Raw genomic sequence first — 16738 nt, 5'->3', positions numbered from 1 at the left:
CTTTATAGAGAATTAAAATCTAATATAAGGTGGGAATAAGCCTTACCAAAAATAATTCACTTATTTACTTATCCAATAGTCTTTACCGCAGGCTGGATAATAGCGGCTGGAGTTTCATTGAAAAACACAAACAGACCCAAGCTGCAATGTGATGGACTTTTGGTAGCACTGAGAGAGACAGACATTTGGCAAACAGTGGTGTTGATGGATTATATAGCCAACTGGTGTGATTTGACTGGGACAGGTAAAGAGGACCTCTGGATGAAGAGTGCTTCTGGAAGCCTAAGTAGCAGCTGGGGAAGTCCTGAGCAGTAGAGCAGTGCAGTGTTTCAGCAAACCCTGTGTGTGCCCAGGATACAGGAAATGAGGAGGTGATGGATGACAAAGACCTCAAAGTAGAGAGTCAGAATATGTTAAGCCTCAGAGGCCACTGGACTTTCTTACTCAAAACAGTGATATTGAAGTTATTCATGCTGAAGTAGCTAGAAGCACTAACTGAGTGTATGCATATAAAGGACATAACCTGGTGCTTGGCATTTTTACAAATGTTTCATAAACAGGAACAGTTATGTTGCCAATTAATTAGATTTCAATATCATAATTCTTGGGGGAAGAAACAGAGAGGGGGCTAAGGAGTTAAGATCACAGGATCACCAAAGATTTATTTATAAATGGAATTTATCATTAAGAGGACATTTTAAAACTATTTCTTGAGTCTCAAGATACACAAACACACCCAGAAACACTCAACAGGTTGGCCATACGCCATGCAGATATGGAAGGTGGCAATGCTGCCCACATCTGCACACACCCATGCTGACCTGCTATGTAAGTATAGATTCTATTGTCTGTACAGTATTTTCTCATGATGTTAGGGAGAGAAGAATAAAATAGGAGGGGGGTTTAAGTTTTTGAGAAAGTATATGAATGGGGAGGGAGAAGAAGTGGGTTTTAGGTATTTTAGACTCTATCTTCTATGGTGGGCACAATATCTGAAGGAATTAAACCAAAACACTAGTATCCCTAACATTTTAGCAGAGAACACAGAGTATCATTTCTTTGTTTTCTTAAATTCTTTTTCTTTCTCTGTGTCTCTCTGGGCCCCCTATAGTACTCAACTGGCTTAATCTCTGTTACTTTCTAGGATCACACCACAACCTAAAATCTACCGGAAGAAATTGGGAGTGTCTGTGTTTCCCAATTCAACATTGTGGCTGCTGACATCTGGTTGTTCACAGATAAGCAACTGCTTTCTGCTCCCTTTCAATGTGGGACAGAAAGATCTTTGTCTCAATCTGGGAGCCCTAGTGTTAATGATTCAGTTTCTTTTGGTACAAAAAAAAGTCCCTTCCGAAGTTTTGCCACCTGCTCACACCACTGGCTTTAAGAAGGGCTGGACTTCTGCTCCTTATGTATCTTGCCAACCTCTAAGACTTTCCTGTTTCCTATGACAACTCAAATTCCTAACCGCAGCCCTATGTGATGTGTGTATGCTACACAATCCCTGTTGTCAGTATTAACAGCAAATAACTAATTTCTGTGAATCCTTCCCACTATATGAATGAATGCACAATGATAATTTAATAAAAACTTCACTTGGTAATCTATGAAATGTTTATTGTGAAGGAAAAAAGTATTCAAAGGTGAATTCAGTTTTGCTTTAGTGTAGACAATTTGGGTTGATTCGAATACAAGATCTGAGTTGGAAACTTCTACAGAAACACAGATCAGGTGGAATCTGAGAAAGATGCAGAACACCTAAGTGTAGACACCAGTCTAGCTGTTGGATGTTCAAAACTGAAGCTAAGGCGAGAGATCTGGAGTGAGGAAGTGACGCTAGTCCAAAAGAATCAGAGGAATGAGATCTCTTACAGCAAATTGGACAAGAAAATCTCTCCTTTTCTCATTCTCAATTTTATTCTTCCTGAATTTTTTAACCTTTTAATATTTTGGTTGCTTTTTAGCCCCATGTTCGCTATACAATTGCCAGTGGAATTCAGTTTCTCAGACTTTGACCTTTACTCCTTCCCAAGACATAACCTTCAACTTGTCTCTGGTTCTCTCTCCTCTGGATACTTTAATCACCTCCAAACTAGAACTGGATGGTCCTGTTATAAGGGGTAAAATCACACAGACTAAACCGAAAAAGAGAGGTAAATTATAAACACTGTTGGCTTATACGTGTATATTTATTTTCACATATTTCTCTGAGATCTTAGACTGAAAAAAGTAGTTGAAGAAGTCAGTAAATGAACAATTTGTACAATAAATGGAGGCTGGTTGAATCGATGGTCAATCCTGAATGGCCGCACTGATTAGCATCACTAGATAATGGCTCAATGCTCCCTGTTCCTTTGTTGCAGTGCGTAGTCATGGAAGTCATGCTTCTATGACTGTTGTCCATTCTTCTGTGCACTTCTTGACCTTTTGCAAGTGTGCCCATCATAATTAGCTTCCCTACATTTGACATACTGTTGTACCCTGGCATTTTTGGGTTTGTCTTACACATTCTGCAGCAGACAAATAACTATGGCTTGATTAAACACATAAAACAAAACGCTATTTGAAACGTGGTGCTTTATTTTCTTGCTGACATTCTTTTTCTTTTAGCAATCATAATTATTCTACCCAAACAAAACAGCTAGTGACTTTCTGTGGCCATTTAACTGGTTTGTGAAAACATTTCAGAACTGGTGTTTATTTCCAAGATTCCCCAACGAAGGTTTTCCTGGCATTTGTGAAACTGTCAGACACGTGTGTTCTGCTCTCTAGTTTTCTCCCACTGCTGTCCCCCCAAATTGTTCCCGTTTTCCCATACTAACAGTCCAAAAAAACAGAAGCATTTGCAATGAGGCAATTAGAGTCAGAATTCCTCTAAAAGCAATTTTTATTTGAAAAACAAACGAGGAAAGGAAAATAGCAAGTGTTTCGTTGCTAATTATCCAGCTGCTTCATTATATTCTCATCGGTTGGATTCTGTAAGTGGAAATCCTTGACATATTCAGATATATTGAATTTTTCAGATCATTTGGATATTTAGTTCCATGATAGTCTATACACAGCTCTTTGACAACATTTAATTTATTTTGGTGCTATATAAACAGTGCATTGCATGGGGCCGGCGCTGTGGTACAGTGGGTTAACGCCCTGGCCTGAAGCGCCAGCATCCCATATAGGCACCGGTTTGAGACCCGGCTGCTCCACTTCTGATCCAGCTCTCTGCTATGGCCTGGGAAAGCAGTAGAAGATGGCCCAAGTCCTTGGGCCCGTGCACCCACGTGGGAGACCCAGAGGAGGCTCCTGGCTCCTGGCTTCGGATCGGCACAGCTGCAGCCAATTGGGGAGTGAACCATTGGATGGAAGACCTTTCTCTCGCTCGTCTCTCTCTGCCTCTCCTCTCTCTGTGTAACTCTGATTTTCAACTAATAAATAAATCTTAAAAAAAAAGAAAAAAAAAACAACCCAGTGCATTGCAATGGAAAAATCCCAAGGCCTAGAATTGGAAAATGTGAGTTTAAGATATTTTATTTCCTATTGCATGAGTTAAGCAAAATTATTTAACTACCCTGAATGTGTATCTTATTGTTTTCTGACTTGAGTCTTCATATTTGTGTGCAAAGAAAACTAGGCAACCTATTGAAAATACTTTACAAGAATAATTATATTTCATTTTCCTTAATCTCTTACATATTTTACATTAATATATATTGCTCTTTTTGTCTAACTCCTTTAATACAATGTAAACTCTATTAAAGCTTGGAGTTTTGTCTATTCATTGCAATAACTTGAGCACCTTGCTCAATGCTTAATGCTCAGTAACTATCTGTTGAAAGAATAAAGGAAGACTATGTTGGGGTGGGCATTTAGCCTAGAGGTTAAGATACCTGTGTTCCACATTGGAGTGCCTGAATTCAATACCTGCCTCCAGCTCATGACTCCAGTTTCCCGCTGATGTAGATCCTGTATGACAATAGTGATCGATCAAATAACTGGGTCCTTGACACCAGAAAAAAACCTATATTGATATCCCAGCTCCTAGCTTTGAGCACAATGTCCAGCCTTGGCCATTGTGGACATTTGGGGAGTTAACTGCTAAGTGGGAGTTCTTTCTCTCTCTCTCCCTCTCGCCTCCCTCTCAGATAAGGAAATAAAATTTTGGAAAAAATCAATGTGTGTGCAGATTTGTATATAGCCATATAATTGTTTAGAAGGATTATGGTCTTCGTGTTGTACTTAGAAGTTAGCTACTGAAAATATGAATTATAGATTCTAGGTCAAGACAATCTTATTCTCTGAGTTGGGCCATCTTAGCTTGAATAATCTCTCACATTTCTAAAAGTGCTCTCCTATATAGCATATTTTCGGTACCACTCTACCCAGAAATTGGCTAATAAACAGGAAACCTGCCATTCTTCTGCCTGAGCTATGATTAGCAGTGGTCCCTACGCCTTGGGGCTCTGCTTTGCCTTCTTTGTACCACATAGAAGCTCTGTTGCCTGTGTACAATGGTAATTTGAAATAAGCAGTACAGCTATGGGATTTCTTCAGAAGTTTGTTTGAACATTTTAGAATTTAGAGACTAACTGCTTTAATGTGCTAAGCAGCCCAGAAGTCTCTACGTAATCACTCTAGCTGGGTTTGTTCACTTTCTGCTCTTGGTTTACTTTTCTCGGTGCCATCTAATGAGACAACAGCATAAACCTGCTGTGCCAATGGCTTTACTGTCCCAATAAAAATGAAACACATTCAGCAGCTCAGCCTCAATGAAATTCCATGCTTTGCTTTCCCCGGAAGGGATGCAATATGATTTCCAAGAAAAAAAAAAACAATCTTTTTTAAACATCGGCTATTTGTGAATCTATGAAGTTATAAAACCTGAAACACAGAATTATTTTTGCTTATATTTGGTCTTTTTAGTAAGCAATTTTCTTATATTGCTATGATTCATATGGTGCATAATACTTGAGCTTTCCAGTAATAATAGTTTCAAGTAGGTTATAGCTATGTAAGAATCTACATTCCACTTATTTTATTCTTATCTTTTTCTAGAAACCAAAGAATTCTTACTGCACCAATTTTTATTTCTGAATGGCAATCAATGAATGAATGAAAAAGGTACTTATTATTAAACTTCAAACAGAGGTACTGGCCCACCTCTAGGAAAGGATTTTTGTCTTCTGAAAGAAACTGGATTGAATTAAGAACAAAATAAAGGGCTGTCAGCGAACTCTAAAGGCTTCCATAGCCCTGGCAACTCATGACTAGAGTCTAGGGAGATTACTGACACCATGAACAGGAGTGTCAAATTGTTAAGTCAGCAACAGGAGTCACTGTGTACTTACATCCCATGTGGGATCTATCCTTAATGTGTTGTCTAATGTGCAGTGATGCTATAACTAGTACTGAAACAGTATTTTTACACTTTGTGTCTCTGTGTGGGGACAAACTGATGAGATCTTTACTAATTATATACTGAATCGATCTTCTGTATATAAAGATAATTCGAAATGAAAAAAAAAACTGGTGTTAAATTGGAAATGGCATAGAAAATTAATTAATTTTTTTAAAAAATATTATGTAGGATCTCTGTCTTTAATGTGCTGTACACTGTTATTTAATGCTCTAACTAGTACTCCAACAGTATTTTTTTTCACTTTGTGTTGCTATATGGCGGCAAACTGTTGAAATCTTTACCTAATATATACTAAACTGATCTTCTGTATATAAAGAGAATTGAAAATGAATCTTGATGTGAATGGAAGGGGAGAGGGAGCGGGAAAGGGGAGGGTTGCGGGTGGGAGGGAAGTTATGGGAGGGGGGAAACAATTGTAACCCATAAGCTGTACTTTGGAAATTTATATTCATTAAATAAAAGTTTAATAAAAATAAATAAATAAATAAATACTAAAAAAAAATAAAGGGCTGTCAATGAAGTCACAGTTACTGAGAGTGACTTAGATGATAAAATACGATTAAAATAAATAAGGTATTATAAAATACCTTGATAATACATCATGGTAACTTGAGAAAGACACTAGTGGTTAGGAATTTAACCTGTACCAAGAGGAGGAAAGTTCCTACACATTTTTTGATAGTTTTCTTAGGTTAACAACAACTCTTAAGAATGGGTAATTGGCTTTACAATGGTATATTTACAGATTGTGCAATGAAGTAGTTGAGTTAGTAATATTGATTATTCACATTTCTGAAATGCTACCAAAATTGAAGCTTTATTATTATTTTTCACTAAAATTTGCTCCCAAATTTTACAAGAATACTATAAAAATTAGAGGAATACTATAAAATCTTCCTGATGTTCTATGCAAGCTAAGAGACTCTTTTTTTAAGACTTATTTATTTACTTGAAAGGCAGAGTTAAAGAGAGAAGGGGAGGCAGAGAGATCTTCCATTTGCTGACTCACTCCCTAATTGGCCGCAACAGCAGGAGCTGTGCTGATCTGAAGCCAGGAGCCAGGAGCTTCTTCCAGGCCTCCCTTGTGAGTGTGGAGGCTCAAGGATTTGGGCCATCTTCTACTGCTTTCCCAGGCCATAGCAGAGAGCTGGATTGGAAGTGGAGCAGCCGAGGCTCAAACCGGCGCCCATATGGAATACTGACACTGCGGGCGGTGGCTTTACCCTCTATGCCACAGCGTCGGCCCCAAGAGACTTTTAAATGATGATTTGGTCTTTACTTAGTATAGAGTTGATCTTCTGTATAAAAAGATAATAAAAAATGAATCTTAATGAAGAATATGATGGGAGAGGGAGTGGGAAATGGGATGTTTTGCGGGTGGGAGGGTGGTTACGGAGGGAAGAGCCACTATAATCCAAAAGTTGTACTTTTGAAATTTATATTTACTAAATAGAAGTTTTTTATAAAAAATGAAACTACCAAACTGTTTTCCAAAGTGATTATCCAGTTTTACATTTTCACTGTTACACCGCGCTCTTGCAAACACTTTTTACTTTTTAGCCACTCTAGCAGCCAAATGCATAGTAATACCACAAAAAGAAAGAAAGAAAAAAAGAAAGAAAGAAAGAAATAAAAGAAAGAAAAGAAGAGAAGAGAAGAGAAAAGAAAAGAAAAGAAAAGAAAAGAAAAGAAAAGAAAAGGAAAGAAAAGAAAATGATGATTTGGTGCACAACATTTTCCCATAAGTGGAAAATACAGATATAGTTTTCCCTTGGCAAACTCAATGTTTATAAGTGTTAGGTGTCAGGACTTGACTGATGATCTTCAGTTTGTCTGCCTGCTTATTTTTTTTTTTTTTAAGTTGAGTGAGTACATGTAAGAAAATACTAATAGTAGATGTTTAATTTTTTCTTCATTTTTTGATCTCATTCTAAACATGACCATTTTTAAGTTGCTTTTGCAACTGCACTGCAGAGAGGAATCAGTGATTGATCATCCTGTCTCCCTATTCAGTGTATTGGCATGTGCTACTCAAGTTCCGTAAGCGTAAAAGTGATTTATGGGGAAAGCAATTGAGATCTGACTTAGAGGCAGCAGCGTGTAGCCTATTTGTTTTGTATATGGAAGTCACTTACCTGAGCTTTTTCTTTAATATGAAATTCACAAGCACAATAAGAGTATTGCTGTGTTGAAATTATAGCACCAAAATTTAAGCTTTAATAATGTCATCAATGAACTCATATGTCGTGTTTTCTGTTCTTGAGGCTTTTGAGACAAGAATCAAATCCCTCTAAAGTATATAAGCTTTCGAAGAAAGAGACTTTTGCTACATACATAAGAAAACCGTATCTTTTAAACTAAAAATCAGAACATCTACTCTGCCAAGTATGTGTTTTTGATGTCCAGTTCAAGAAATAATTAGAAATAAGGACCACATTGAAGAATGTAAGTTATACAGTTACTATAGCAGTCCAATAACCTTTATAAAGCAATAAGGTTGGTTTTATTGAATTTCTATGGGGTGAAATTATGGTCTAGCATTCCTGATCCAAAAATCTGAAATTTCAAACTGATATCAAATCTGAAACTTTTAGAGCATCCACATAACACCACAAATAGAAAACTCCCTACCTGACCTCATGTGATTGGTCACAGAAAGAACATGGGTGCACCTAAAACATTGTATATAATTACCTCTAGGCTGTATATGTAACATTTATATGAAACATAAATGAAGTTAGTTTTGAGTTTTATCCTGTCCCCAAGATATTCCAAAATCAAAAAGAAATCTGAAATTCAAAACACTTCTGGTACCAAGCATTTTGCATAAGGAATACTCAACTTGTATAATAATTACTATTATTCCATTTTATTGGTCTTGTTATGTCTTTTTGTAATAGTGTGAAATAACTAAGTAACTAGATAGTTTTAGACCAACTACTTCTTTATGATAAACTTTTCAGATAATAGCCAGTTCTTCCTAATTTGATTCTATCCTCTGCTCACAAATATTATTAGATCCTCCTTATCCTACCCACATTTTTCTCAACCTTGAAGCTACTGTCCCTTTTGTTCATGATTTTTCAAGGCATCAGAAAACTTTTAGATGACAATGAGTTTAAATTCCAGTAATTTAACAAAATTATATATCAATCTTTTCTGAAAGTGACTAAAATTGCAATAAAATATTATTAAATTTACTAAAATAATTCAAGAGGTTTTACAATATAAGGAATTCTGATTAAATATCATCTCACAACCCTAAGACAAATAGAAAAAAAAGTAGCTAGAAAAAATGCACATTGCCTTCAAAAATAGCAATTCTACTATTAGCTAATGTCATTATAAATAAAAATGGGGCTGCAAAAATAATGAAGTGATGATATCTCCAATGTACAAAAGGAAAATGAATGCCAGTTTAGAGTTATATGATCAGTATCTTGCAATAATAAATAAGACTATTTTCATACCAATAAAGCTGAGAGTATTACCTCCCACAAAATAAAAATACAGAGAATTTACTTCAAGCAAAAAGCAGGCAATCCCAAATGTGAGATCTAAGATACAAAAAGAAATGTGGAACATTTTAAATGTTTAGTATATTTAGGCAAATGTGGACTATATAAATCAATATTAATAATAATATCCTATGGCATCAAAACTAGTTAAAAAGTAATGCTATAATACGAGGGAGATTAATTGGAGTTAAAGTGAGCTAACATTCTTTTAATGATCAAGAAGAAGAAAAAAAATGTTAACTAATTTCAGAATCTAATAACAAAAATTTGGATATTATATTTTCCTAGATAACTAGTAAAGGAAATGCAAAAGAAAGCATAATTTCATAACTATTTCCAAAAATGATAACTCATATGATGCAACTGGGACAAGAAACTGAAGTGGGGTTGGGGTATGCTGGAAGTATAAGTAAAACAGACCAAATAGCCTAGCAATTAAATTCATGGTACATAAGCTAACTGCTCCCAACAAAACACAAACATTACCATCTGGATATTTAAACATTAAATAAATAAGATATGTTTAAAACATAGGACACTGAAAAGGATGTAAAGATTTATACTGTGCAATATCCATGCAAAGAATACTGATGCAGTTTCACCATTATCAGACAAGATGAAAGTTAAAAGAACATTGTCAGACATAAAGAATGTTACTACACAATGATTACCAGCAAAACAACAAGACATACCACTTTAAATTTATATTCACCTAACAAAATAGTTTCAAAATTAAAATAGTAAAAATAGACAGAATTACAAAAAGAAATTATCCAAAATTACCAGTATGGACTCTGCTGATTTAAACATCATAACCAACTTAGTATAAATATACAGAATGCTATAACCAAATCTGCACGCTGTATAGAACATTTACAGAAGTCGGCCATCCACACTAGATTGGAAAGAAATTTCAAACAAGTACCATTGATTACTGCCATGTACAACATGCTGGCTGAGTACAATGCAATACAAATAGAAATCGATAATGAAAAGTTAAACTAAAATTTTCCATATAAACAAAAATTCATAATGTACTTTCTTTTTTTTCTTTTTTTTTTTTTTGACAGGCAGAGTGGACAGTGAGAGAGAGACAGAGAGAAAGGTCTTCCTTTTGCCGTTGGTTCACCCTCCAATGGCCGCCGCGGTAGGCGCGCTGCGGCCGGCGCACCACGCTGATCCGATGGCAGGAGCCAGGTGCTTCTCCTGGTCTCCCATGGGGTGCAGGGCCCAAGGACTTGGGCCATCCTCCACTGCACTCCCTGGCCACAGCAGAGAGCTGGCCTGGAAGAGGGGCAACCGGGACAGGATCGGTGCCCCGACCGGGACTAGAACCCGGTGTGCTGGCGCCGCAAGGTGGAGGATTAGCCTGTTGAGCCACGGCGCCGGCCCATAATGTACTTTCAAATGCATGTGGATCAATAAAATCATAATGAAAATTAGAAACTCATTTGAATGGAGGGATAATAAAAAGGCCACAGGTTGAAACTTGTGAAATGAAAGTGAAGCTCTCCTGACAGAAAAATGTATAGCTTGCAATACGTTTTTCTAAAAAAGCTAAAGGTGATAGTAAACATGGCTTTTCTCCTCCTGCCCCTGCACCAGGTACTTCCTGCTTTGCCATCTGCTATTTGACCACCAGTGTTCTTCCCTGGCACCTTTATTCACACAGTAAAATTTGACTGAATTCCTATTCACCAGTGACTAGTAGTCAGTAAAGTGCAAATATAATTTAACTGATTGCTTCTTGTTCACATTTGCTTGTATCTATACCTATATGGATATTGTTTTTTCATAATGACTTTATAACTTTTGAGATTTGAATTAATATAGTACTGATTTTTCACTGAAAATTAGATTAGAGCAGACGTTACAGGTAAACATTGTGTAGAAGACATTCAAAGAAGCTAGAACAAATATCCATTGAAATCTGTTTCCACATTATTCTATCAAAATATTAGGCTTCAGAAGCACAGTCATCCGTAACCCAGGTTAGGAATTCTTGCACTTACTACAAGATATAAATTACCTTTTAATGCATCAAAGCTGTGAAAGCCCACCACAGGCAAAAAACCGGCATAATTAAACGTGCATGCAGTCTGAAAATACACCTGTAATCTCTGAACCCTTTTCTGACTTTTTTTATTTTTACAAAATTGTTACAACTTCACCATTTAGCCACTTTTGTTCTTTTTAGAGACAGCCTGCTGTAAATCTGTGCTTTCCTCTTAAATTATACTAAAATTTCTGTTTCTTTTTTTTCCCCCACCCCTCTCCTCTGTGTCTTCCTCTCCAAATCTGCTGGTGTTTGTAACTCCTTTATTGTGGGTGTGGTCTTCTTCATCAGCCATGTGGGTAGTTGAATCAAACTCTCCTACCTGCTTCTCTGCTGCCCTGCCGGCCAGGAGACACTCCCAGGAATCCAGGTTGGTTGTGGGATGTGGGACCAAGGGGGTTATAAAATCAAATCATGGCCAGGGCCTCCTCTTTCAGTGCAATATCGCATGAGTGCCCGGGGATCCCATCTCTCAGATTTTGAGTCTAACCACACAAGCTTCCCGCTCACCAGCATTTCTGCCAAACTGCGAACCATGCTGTGTACCTTACCTCTCCTTTACAGTTAAAGTTTCCCTGTCCGGTGTTCCAGCCTTCCACAGTTACACCCCCTCTTCCAGCTGAACTAACATTAGGAGAGATTTCAGCATCAAAATGTGGCAGGTGGTAGAAATTATCAGGCTTTCCTGATGAGCTTTCCTCATCCCTCAGATCACAGAAGGAGGCAAAAGGTTTTCAGCTTCCACTTTCATGAAGTCCTGCCTGGCATTGTGTTTGGAATATACCTCAATGACCCAAGCAGCCCTCTTCCCCCAGCAGGAGTAGCCACTTAATCTGCAGCACCCAGTGAGATGTTTCTCTGTGCTAATCCTCACCTCTTATCTGCACTGCACTTCTCTGTGCCCCAAGGTCCCCATAAAATGGGAGCACAGGGAAGAAAAACAGTTCTTAAAAGAGCAGGTAACAAAAGCCAGTTCAATCTCCTGAAGACAGATTGACATCCAAAACAAACAAACAAACAAACAAAAAAACAGCACAGCTCAGGGGCAGTATCCTCCAGGTTTAGAGCCCAGATTAAATCTCTTGATGAACCCCATGCCAAGCCTCAGTCTGACTCCTTATCAAGGCCAACAGCTTCTCGCTATGAGGCTGGGAGGATTGTACAAATGGAAAGATCCTGTCAACATGGGGAGGTACAACAGGCACTCCACATAGTGTGTTTACTCCACTACCTGAGAGCCCACCCTTTAGGATCAAAGGGGCTATAAAGTAGTAGGGACAGTCCCTGCTCACCAGGGGAGAACTGAGGCCTAGGGAGAGAAAGAAACTTTCCCAAGGTTAAATGAGTGAAAGTGGCAGAGTTGAGGTCCAAGTTCAAGGTCTCTGACTTCCAGCACACAGTAATATTTTCACTGCAATAGATGGCATAAGAAATTTTTGAATTCTGACCCATTTATATTAACAACTACTCTTCCCTGTGGTTTAATTATTTAATGTGTGGATGTTGTTAAATGTTGTTTCATTTATTTCTACAGATTTCAAATATTATAGTTATTTTATGTGTCTTTTGTATTTGTTTTAAAAATATCGAAGATCTATTCATGGTTGATATGGGTTATTTTGCCTACCTGATAGATTCACTGCTATCTATACCTAGGCTGAACTCTGTCAGAGACAAAGACATGAGGTTAGAATTGGAAAACCATCTTTATTGTTATCTGATTTACTTAAAGATAGATTACAGGATTCTTTATAGTGATGCATGACTGACATATTCACATTTATTCATTACTGACTAATTGGCAGGCATTTTGCTAAGAATTTTGTAGGATTCACTAGTTAACCAAATATTCTTTGTACCTCGAGAACTAAACAACAAATTTAGAAACAAAATAGGCAATTTAACTCAACTCCAGCTAAACTATAAAACCCTTCTTCTTTCAATAGGAAACACAATGTACCTTTAAATGGAGGTTGATAGATATTAACATTGATAGGAAAGGATCTTTTTTACTGAATTGTGATTTTTATAGCTGTTACCTCCTACAGGAACAAAAAATCCAATTCTCCGCTAGTTGTATTAAGTGGCTTGCTGGCTAGGTTATGAAGCCCTCTGCTATGACAGCAAAAAAGCCTGTTCCAACCTGATGACATTACATTTCAAAGTGCTTTATTTCAAAAAGCAATGCAAATTCACTATAAAAAGTTAATAAATCTGAGTGCAAAGCTAACTCATAACACAAGTATGCAATTCTGAAAATCTGAGAGCAGTGCAGCACAGATCTTTAGGGCAGGGAAAATATCCTGTAATTATGGATACACATTACATTTTTCCTGTGCAATTCCAAGAAGGAGCCCCTATATAAATTGTGGACTTTGGGCTATTGGGATATAACTGAAGGTTCAGCAATTGTAAAAATGCACTGTTCTGGTGGAGGCGTTGTAATGAGAGAGGTTGTGTATGAAAGGGGTAAGGAGTAGATGAGAACTCTGAAATCTGCCTTTTAAATTTGCTGTGAACCTAAAACTGCTCTCAATAAGTCTCCATGCCAAAAAATAAAAATATTTTTCTAATGCAAAAGCCAAAGAAAAAATTCTGGGGGGAAGAAAATCTAAGTTGAACAACATTTGTGGGATATTTGCTATCCAGTGGTCACATAATCAGATCTTTTCCATAGCAATACTTTTAATGAAAATGAATACAGCAAGTTTACAGAGCATGGTTTATAGTGTCCCTAGTTTACCAATTACTGCCCAGTGTAGGCTGTTTTACCAATTTTTCCAGAGAAGATAGGAACTTTGTCTTTTTTAGATGCATTCTTCTGGTTTTCAGGTTGGCAGCTAATTTAAAAAACTTTAATACTGTGCAGGCTAATGGCCTTGAATTCATGAGTCTGTTTCATACTCTCATTGCTAACTCTGATATAAACTGTTCTGTCAAATTTATTCTATTTTTTATAATTTTCTGACATTTAACAAGCTGTACTTTTTAAAGTTATAAAGTGAAAATGCATTCATGATGAAAGAATTAACTTTCTTGAGCTATGTTGAAATAATCACTAGTTGTGTTAATAGAAACTCCAGGTACATCCAGAACCATTCATTAAATCCTAATTTGTTTGCCAAAGTGTTTGAGAACACTAATCTCCTGGGCAATGCTATCCCCCTCTTTATTAAAGAATGTCCTTCAATCCTGTTGCAATAAACCAGGCATTGTTTTAGTTCTTGAAAATCTCCATATAGGTTTTGGATTAAAAAAAAAAAAAAACCACTCTAATATATCCAAGAAAGAGCTCAGTTAAATTCGGAATGCATTAAGATATTTAAAGAAATATGAAACCACTAGCGGTAGATGTTCTTACATCATCAGATCTGGAGCAACTATTTTTAAGGGGGTCTGCATTTATGTTGTGATGATATTGGTGTCTTAAACTGTTCCAGAAACTCCCTCCTGAAGCCTCCAGGAACTTTGACTCTCGATCTAAGGCAAGCCTCATTATCCAGAGTCAGTGAAGCGTTCCATAGGATTGTCCAGGTTTAATTTCATTTATTACAGACAACTATGAAATCGTTGGACAGTCTGGCCCCCCAGAGAGATGAGTGTAGCAATATACAGAGGAACAGATAATGACCTGTGATAAAATATTGTCCTCCGACTGCATCGAAGCTTCTGCCAAGTGCTTTAAGGCAGTAATTGCTGGGTTTTCTTGTTTTTCTCTTCTCTACCAACACTCAGTCCACTTTCACTGCTGAGGTAAATTACTTATTAACTTTAGTGGGACCCAAGGGGATTCATCAAGAGAGCAGTGACTCACATGGTAAGACTGCAAATTTTCATTCAATTTGAAAGGATAAACTTATTTCATAATCAAGGAAATTCCTTAGGATGGTTAGAAACTTACATTCCCAAATTTGTTCATAAACACAAGATTTTCAGAGATCTTCAGACCATCCATTTAAAACAAAGAACTTGCTCTGGTCACAAAATAACATATGTTAAATCTATTGAAACTAGCAAGTTTCACAAATAAACCTAAAGATAACTGCTGTTAATATTTTTGTGTTATTATGCATGCAAATCTATGCAAATACTTGATGTTTGATTAACTCATTGAATCAGTAAATACTTGCTGAGCTCTTCCTGTACCAGGGGAAAACATGAAAAACCAAAGGCCAAGTGCATTTATGGAGTCTGTAACCTAAAAGTGGTGAGAAAAAAACATAATGAATAAGGAATATAAGAAATAAATACATTCTATAGAATGTTGGAATATCTTAGCGATGCCATGGAGCAGAGCAGGAGATATTGGAAAGCCAGATGTGGAGAAGCCTGGCTGGCGGTTGGACATGGGGTGGTTAGGAGAAGCCTCATCTAGAAGGTGGAATTTGAGAAAGACCTGAAGGGAGTGATGGCATGAGCTGTGCAGATCTCTGGGCACAGAGCATTCCTGGCAGATGCAGGGCCTGGGGAAAGACTCTGAGTTTTACAAAAAGCAGACAGGACTTTGTGGCCCCAGTGAAGTCAGGGAGACAGGATGCCAAGGAGAGATCACAGCTGACAGGGAGTCCTTTGCACTCCTTGACAATGATTGAAATTTTGCTTGAACTGAAATATAGTTACTGCAAGTTTATGCACAGAAATGACCTATCAATCATATCTTAAATGGACATCACCCATGTCAATAGTAATTCTAACATTTTTCCTACAACTGTGTTCATTTAATGTGGGAGCATTTTCCCATGACATTTTGGGAGGAGGATTTTTTTTTTTTTTGACAGGTAGAGTTTTAGACAGAGAGAGACAGAGAGAGAGAGAGAGAGAGGTCTTCCTTCCATTGGTTCACCCCTCAAATGGTCGCTATGGCTGAAGCTATGCTGATCCGAAGCCAGGAGCCAGGTGCTCTTCCTGGTCTCCCATGCGGGTGCAGGGGCCCAAGCACTTGGGCCATCCTCCACTGCCCTCCTGGGCCACAGCACAGAGCTGGACTGGAAGAGGAGCAACCGGGACTAGAACCCAGCTCCCATATGGGATGCCGGCGCTGCAGGTGGAGAATTAACCAAGTGAACTATGGCACCGGCCCAAGGAGGAGGACTCTTAATGCCTGTTTACCACCTCTATCAATGAACCTATTGGTGAATGTATTATCAACTATCCAGTTTTTTTTCCTATTAATAATAATAAATTGAATATTATGGTCTTCATTTTTTGTCCATTCTATAGAACAGATTCCTAACAAAGGCATTGATGGGTAACAGGTATGCATGGATGAGAACTGTGAAAAGTATGTCCAGATAGTTTTTCAGAAAAGTTGTGAATTTATGCTACCAAAAGTGAAGTGCATATATTACTTTGTTTAACAAAATGACATAACAGTTTTCTGGAATGGAGAGACCAACAAGATTCATCCCTTCATTTATTTATGAACAAAGATCTTTCAGCATCTCCTGCCTACATAGCAATCAGCAGACACACCGGAATGGCTTTTGCCCACATTCTTCACATGCCCACCCACATGTCTTATCTTTTGTGCCTTACTCCCCTTCGCTTCATTATACCATTTTCACATAGCTTCCATTCGATGTAACTGATCCACTGGCGCAGTCCAAGTCAGATTCCCACACATTCCTTCCCCCAGTAGCATTTCCTTACTTGAGTGCCATGATGTTCTGTTTGTGGGTCGTGAAATAAAAGCCTAATGCCAGACTCTCTTGAGTCTTATTAAATGTTTGCCTAGTAACATACCATTTCAGT

The 16738-nt window shown here is 37.5% G+C and overlaps 1 protein-coding gene across 1 annotated transcript in view; it reads left to right on the top strand.

The window, feature by feature from the left end:
• Positions 1–11280: 11280 nt before the first annotated feature.
• Positions 11281–16738, top strand: part of SPHKAP (SPHK1 interactor, AKAP domain containing) — a 156058-nt gene continuing 150600 nt past the window's right edge. Inside the window, exon 1 of the mRNA XM_062197386.1 lies at positions 11281–11357. Within this exon, the coding sequence (XP_062053370.1) occupies positions 11281–11357 (77 nt within the window). The remainder of the gene's footprint in view (positions 11358–16738) is intronic.

The sequence above is a fragment of the Lepus europaeus genome, chromosome 1 (assembly GCF_033115175.1).
Source record: "Lepus europaeus isolate LE1 chromosome 1, mLepTim1.pri, whole genome shotgun sequence".
NCBI lineage: Eukaryota > Metazoa > Chordata > Mammalia > Lagomorpha > Leporidae > Lepus > Lepus europaeus.
The sequence above is the reverse complement of the archived record's forward strand: the minus strand, read 5'-3'. Positions and strand labels throughout refer to the sequence as shown.